The sequence below is a fragment of the Arachis stenosperma genome, chromosome 10 (genome assembly GCF_014773155.1).
Source record: "Arachis stenosperma cultivar V10309 chromosome 10, arast.V10309.gnm1.PFL2, whole genome shotgun sequence".
In the NCBI taxonomy this organism is placed as follows: Eukaryota; Viridiplantae; Streptophyta; class Magnoliopsida; order Fabales; family Fabaceae; genus Arachis; species Arachis stenosperma.
In genome coordinates, this window is record NC_080386.1 from 56213729 (window position 1) to 56220885 (window position 7157).

The following is a 7157-nucleotide window of genomic DNA, read 5'->3' on the forward strand; positions in this document are numbered from 1 at the left end:
AACTTATTATCTTTAGTTCTTTACCAATCCCACGTTACTAAAGTTTTTAAAAATATTATATATATATATATATATATATATATATATATATATATATATATATATATATATATATATATATACAAAAATATCATTATATATTTGTTTATTTAACTTTTGTTTAATTTTTTACAGTATCTCCTAATCCGGTAGGTTAATGAATAATTTGTCGCAGATCAAAATTCTATTTAAAAATTTATTGCTGGTGAATGAGTTATTGCACATACAAAACATAATTCAGATCTTTTAGACTTGCTTATATAGACTAGTGATTCAATCGCTATACCAACTAAATTAGTTATTATATTATTTATATATATAAATATATATATTTTATTTTACATAGAACAATGTTACATAACTAAAAAATATTATCATTTTTTGCCACCACTTGGCAATAGTAATTTGCATCTATATTTATAAAAATTTTGCATGCAAGAAGTATATAATTTACACATATATTCACAAAAGTTTTGCACATATAAATCAATACTATTTGCACTTTGTAGCCATATTTTTTTTTTGAATTTATACACATAAATTAGTAAAATTTAACTGTTAATGATAATTTAATGTTTGTACTGGTTAAATAATAATAAAAAATATTTAAAATTGCTAATGTGTATTTTGCATATGTAACATATATTATATGCGAAAAAATAATTGATTTTTAGTGTATAAATATAACAAGAAAAATTGTCTTACATAAAGTAGCCTTGGAGATTTCAAAGTTTATACATAAAATTGAATGGCCAAAGGGAAGGAACTTTGCAGTGTAATTATCTCGTGAAATGCAGCAAGATAGAGAGTAACGAGATAGTAATTAAGAATGAAGATTGAAGCATTGGTCATTTGTAAATTGTAAGGGAACAATAGGAAACCGGCCCCCCCACCGTCCATATAGCATTGAGACCTGCAGATCTGCACCGCGCAAAAACACACACACACTGTGTGACTTTTTCACTCCAATTCCCAACAACCCCCATACAAAGTAAAACAAAGTACTCCTCCTACGTACGCACTACGCGGCGTGCTTAATAACACCTTCCATAATAATGCCATCATCGCATGTCTCATATCATATCATATCTCATACTATCTTAATCATATTTCTCAATAATATTCTATATCCTACCATTTCTTCTGAATCTATCTGTCTCTATAGTTATATTAAAGTTACTATTGATAGATAGTAGATTTTAGAAAAAGAATGTTGCTGTCATCCACAACAGCCTTCACCGCTCTTCATCATGCCCACTTATCTAGGATTATGTTTTCCTAAACTCACAGTAATATTTGGTTTTTTATAATCTTGATTCAATTAATAACGTGTATCTGAATTGGTGTTGCTCCAAAGCACAAGACTCCGATCAGTGTTTGTTTTCTCTGCATCACTCATCACTGCCTTTCAAATCCAAACTCTGTCTCTTTTATGTAATATAATATAATATAAAATCTTCTGATGCGGCAGAGTTGGTCGCATAACAGGGTGACTTGGTCATACATACCCCTCTCTTCATCGAGGTTACAACTTCACTAAAGCAGGTTTCTTTATTTCTATCTTATTTTATTATTCTTAGCTTTGGAATCTGCTTTTGAAGTTTGTTGTGGCCTTAATTGGGTCTATTAATTAAGTGAACTTTGGATGAGAAATTGGTTAAATAATCTATCATTCTGTCTCTAATGTTTGTTAATAGATTTGATTTTGCCGATGATGTCTTAATTAATTGGGTTACTTTCTTTTATCTTCTTTTTTAATGATTATTTCAGAGGAGATCTCGGAAATCTTAGGTACGGTTTGTTGAGGATATTTTTGAAGCACTACTTGTCTTGTCTGCAGATGCATGCTGCTCTATATAAATAGTATTCTAAGATCATAATCAACTTCAAATTATCACACCAAACTCTTGACTTCACTATTGCTTCTGTCTATCAGAAAATCTTGGCCCCCCTTTTTTTCTGTTTCTATGTCCCATGTTACTTACCTGTATCAGTAAATTGTGATTGTAGTGGTTGGAACATTCAGAAGATTGAAAGAAGTGGCAAAAACAAAAAGACGAAAAATGGAAGGTGGCTTGTTTCCACATTGGAAAGATGGACCATGGCACGAGCTAGATTTAGAGGAGAATGAAGAACTGTTTTTGGTGTCATCCTTGCCAGCAATACCTGAGCCACCAACACCACATGAGCCTATGGAGTTCTTATCCAGGTCATGGAGTCTCTCTACTTCTGAGATTTCAAAGGCTCTTTCGGAGAAGCAAAACCAAAACCAACCTCTTCTTGACCATAAGAGTAGTCCAGACACGCTGCCTGAACCAATTTCTGCACCTCAATTAGTAGTAAGTCACTACTGTCAATTTTCTCTCATACATTGAATTCAGTGAATGTTATATCAGATGCAACTTAGCTTCAATTAAAGATGGATTAATATTAGCAATTATTCATGTGAACCTATACGATAATGGCAATTAAAAAATGCTGTGTGTACACAAAAAAATCAGCCACCATACATACTGATTCACACATTTTCCCAACTAAATAATCAACCACCAGAATTATCAACATGCCATAGTAGAATAACCAAATCAGCACTAGTAGAATAATTAAACTTGATTATAGTAGTACAATGAAAAATTTCCTATTTGGTGGCTGATTTTTGGTGTACACGAAACATGATTGATGGCGATTTTGATATGTATTGTAATTTGTTTTGAGGTGTTTGTGATACTCTTTTGCAGCCAGGTAAGATCACACATTCTGGTCATTGTAGAAGAATGAGTAGTACTATTGGGAAATGGTTGCATCAGAAGCAGAATGGAAATACTAATACCAGTATGAAAAAGAAAGATCAGGCACGTATTGAGAATGCACGCGTGCATTCTGCTCTTTCCATTGCCGGGCTAGCATCTGCCTTGGCTGCTGTGGCCGCAGCGCAGGACCCAGGTGGCAGCTCTTGTTCCAAACTGGACCTTGCTATGGCTTCAGCCACACAACTCTTAGCTTCTTATTGCATTGAAATGGCTGAGTTAGCTGGAGCTGATCATGACCGTGTCGCTTCAACTGTAAGGTCTGCAGTTGATATTCAAACCCCAGGTGATCTAATCACTCTTACCGCTGCAGCTGCAACAGGTACTTGCTCAATTTTCTCTACATGAAATTTGACTATAGATCTGAGAAACATATATTAATTTGTGCAAACCATTTTCCTTGTTGGGGTGATTTAATTTGGTGCTATTGAGTATTTGGTTACTCACCGTGGATAGTTTTTCAGCTTTGCGAGGAGAAGCAGCTCTGAGAGAAAGATTGCCAAAGGAAACTAAGAGGAATGCATCAATAAGTCCCTGTGATAAGGGAACAGCAGAATTCTGTTTAGAGGGTAAGCTTTGGGAAAATCATTCTCCATGTGAGGGAGATTTAATGCAACTCACAGAAAAAGGTAATTGCTGCTGTTTTATTGCATTTGCTTGTTTTTCTTTCATTGATGAAAAATTCACATCATTGGATCTGCTTATCAGGTAAATTCTTCTAAGGTGGTTGTGTTTTTATTTCAGGTGTATTACGATGGAAACATGTATCTATCTACATCAACAAGAAATGCCAGGTGCACATTAATCTGGGTCAAACAATTACTCATAAGGAAGTGGATTATTTCCTAGATATAAGTAACAAGAATGTTCATCTTTTTTTTTTTTCCAGGTCAAGATTAAGATCAAAAGCAAGCATGTTGGAGGAGCATTCTCCAAAAAGAATAAATGTAAGCCTTCTTAACAATCATGATCCCATCTTATCAACTCTATTTGCATGCATTTGATTAAATAGCCTTGCAAAACTCTTTTGTGCATAGCAATTAAAATTAGAAACCAATTCAAATTCTTGTGTGGTTTATATTGTATAGGTGTTGTTTATGGAGTATGTGATAAAGATGGTGCATGGCCATATAGAAAAGAAAGGGAAGAATCAGATGAAAACTACTATTTTGGCCTGAAAACTGGAGAAGGTCTTATGGAGTTTAAGTGCAAAAATGAAATCCAAAAGCAGAAATGGGTTGATGGGATAGAGCTTCTACTTCGTCAAGTCAATTCTGTTGAACCAAATGAGCCTAGTATGGAATTTTCAAATTAATCTTAGTACCGGCATATGACTTGTTTGGATTGTATATATACACCTAGAGAGTAGGACACATGATTATGCAAAATTACTAAGAATGTTCTAACTCTATGGTACAGTACAGATGTAAAGAATAATGTTTCGTTACAGCAGTTGCTTGTAATTATGGTTGGGACTTGTGAATTAAGAAAGAAAAATTGAAAAAGAAAGAAAACCTTTAAGGTTCTCTACTCTCCTAATTCACTAATAGGATTATAGGAAAGGCATTAAGAATTTAATGTTGAATGTTAAGTTTTATTTTTGTCAAACATGAAAGTTTTCATATATTATAACTAGTATCTTTTATGTTGTTTTTTAGAGAAAGTTCACGTTTCTCAAAAATTCAGAGAGAATATGTTGGAAAAAGGCATAATATAGAACAATTGCAGTAATCAATACGAAGTAAAGATCAGAAATGTTGTGTAACTTACAACAATACAACCAGCAATTGATATTCAGCTACTTTACCTGTGTATGTGTTTATTTTAATCTCTCTATTAGCATATAAATTGGTGACTCCAATGGTAAAATTCTCACCGCAACGAAATAATACTCGCATTTTATCACCGTTTTGTATCACAAAAGAATCAAATATCACAGATTCTTGCCCAAGAACAATTAGGTTCTTGTATAAAAAATTGATGACTAGATAGAGACACTAATTAGAGTCTTATCGATAAAAATTATTTTTTTTAGTTATCTTTATACGAAAATAGTTGAGAATCGTCAAATAATTTAATATTTACTAAATTTTTATCTAATATATTTTTCGGACCTGCTACACATACAAGCAAAAAGGCCCTATAAATTTTACAAGTTCCCAGCCCACACATCATTCACACGCGCACTCATCTCAGTTTGAATGGAGCGTAAATTACACGCGCGCCACTCAAACGGTTTCTCTTCGCAAACAGCGCTCCTTAATGGCGCACTCTTCCACTTCTCCAACTCGTTCGAAAAAAACACAAACCGTCTATTTTCGAGCAACATTCCAAACTGTAGAGATAGCACTCGTCGCGAAGATCAGAACTCTCCATCAACACAACATAGAACTCTCGATCAACAATCTCAAGAAAAAACGAAGTTATAATACTCAAGGTACGTTACGTTACTACTTTACTCATATTCTATATTTTCCAGATTTCGAAAACGAAGAACTAGGTTTTACTGTTCTTCTACATTCTTCTAGGTTTTACTGTTCTTCTACGTTCTTCTAGGTTTTACAGTTTTTAATGTTCTACTTGTTCTAGGTTTTAGTGTTATTCTTGGTTCTAGGTTATACTGTTCTTCTTAGTTGTTCTAGGTGTTACTGTTCTTGTTGTTCTAGTTCTTCTGGTAATTGAATTTTGGAAGTATATTGCTTGATTTGGTGGGTGTATATGGAGTATTTTGTTCGGTGTATATTTCTGAACTGATATACTGTAATATAGTGATCACTTGCAACTGTTCTAATATTTGCTTGTCCATTGGTGCATATTGCTTGACCTTGTATATTAATGTATGTTTGAGTAATATCTGACTGATATCTATGGGTGTATCTGACTCATATTTATGGGTGTATCTGAATCATATGTATGGGTGTATCTGAATAATATGTATGGGTGTATCTTACTGATATCTATGGGGGTATCTGACTCATATCTATGGGTGTATCTTACTGATATCTATGGGTGTATTTTTTATTTCAAAAACAATGGCAAGCAGAAACCAAGCTGGAAAAAATGTAAGAATAAATATATGTCTTAGGCAAAATCAGTTTTATATAATAGAAATATAACTGACTATAATTTTGCTTTGCTTTGTTTACAGCAAACCAAGAACCTTAAGTGTGTAACACATTTGTTAAGTGAGAAATTCAGAAACATGAGTGATGGGAAGAAAATAATAGTTAGTGATTTGGGATTTGGCGGCCTGATGCATATCCTGCCGCTGAGGGTGCATCACCAAATATTAAGGGAGTTGACTAACTCCTTCAAATTAGGGGAAAACATACTGAAAACTAGCTACGGTTCATTTAAAATAAGACCAAAAACAATAGGGGTTGTGCTTGGCATCAATGCGTCAGGTAACTCGCTACAAACATAGGTGTATATGAGCCATATTCAGGTGTGTTTCAATTGATTCTTGGGTGTATTTGAACTGATTTTCATACTATGTTATTTTTTTTTTTGTAGGAGATCTATTTCCTCATAAAGTCAATTATAAGGATCTTTCTGAAGATGACAAACAAATTTTTAGAAGGTTACAGGGTAAGACGCTCAAAAATCTGACAGATGAGATGATGGCTATTGCCGTTGATAATGAACAGGTGATGAGCGGATAATTTATACGCTTTTTGACATTGTTTTTAGGTAGTTTTTAGTATGATCTAGTTACTTTTAGGGATGTTTTCATTAGTTTTTATGCTAAATTCACATTTCTGGACTTTACTATGAGTTTGTGTGATTTTCTGTGATTTCAGGTATTTTCTGGCTGAAATTGAGGGACCTGAGCGAAACTCTGATAGGAGGCTGACAAAGGACTGTTGATGCTGTTGGAATCTGACCTCCCTTCACTCGAAATGGATTTTCTGGAGCTACAAAACTCCAAATGGCGCGCTCTCAATGGCGTTGGAAAGTAGATATCCAGAGCTTTTCAGCAATATATAATAGTCCATACTTTATTTGTGATTAGATGATGTAAACTGGCCCTCAACGCCAGTTCCATGTTGCATTCTGGAGTCAAACGCCAGAAACACGTCACGAACCGGAGTTGAACGCCCAAAACACGTTACAACTTGGCGTTCAACTCCAAAAGAAGCCTCAGCTCATGGATAAATCAAGCTCAGCCTAAACATACACCAAGTGGGCCCTGGAAGTAGATTTATGCATCAATTACTTACTTCTGTAAACTCTAGTAGCTAGTCTAGTATAAATAGGATAGTTTACTATTGTATTAGACATCTCTGGACGCCTAGTCCTTAGACCTTCATG

General features: G+C 34.1%; 1 protein-coding gene across 4 annotated transcripts; it reads left to right on the plus strand.

Moving 5' to 3' along the window:
• Nucleotides 1-1066: 1066 nt before the first annotated feature.
• Nucleotides 1067-4403, plus strand: LOC130954516 (VAN3-binding protein-like). 4 transcript variants are annotated; one of them, XM_057881268.1, is made up of 8 exons: nt 1078-1414; nt 1511-1584; nt 2050-2378; nt 2778-3168; nt 3311-3475; nt 3591-3640; nt 3736-3793; nt 3935-4403. In XM_057881268.1, exons 3-8 carry the CDS (start codon nt 2103-2105, stop codon nt 4159-4161), a joined length of 1167 nt encoding a protein of 388 aa, XP_057737251.1. In that variant the 5' UTR covers nt 1078-1414; nt 1511-1584; nt 2050-2102; the 3' UTR covers nt 4162-4403. The 4 variants fall into 4 exon arrangements, with proteins under 4 accessions (XP_057737252.1, XP_057737251.1, XP_057737250.1 ...); XM_057881269.1 differs by having other exon boundaries at nt 1067-1563; XM_057881267.1 differs by having other exon boundaries at nt 1081-1584.
• The last annotated feature ends 2754 nt before the right edge of the window (nt 4404-7157 follow it).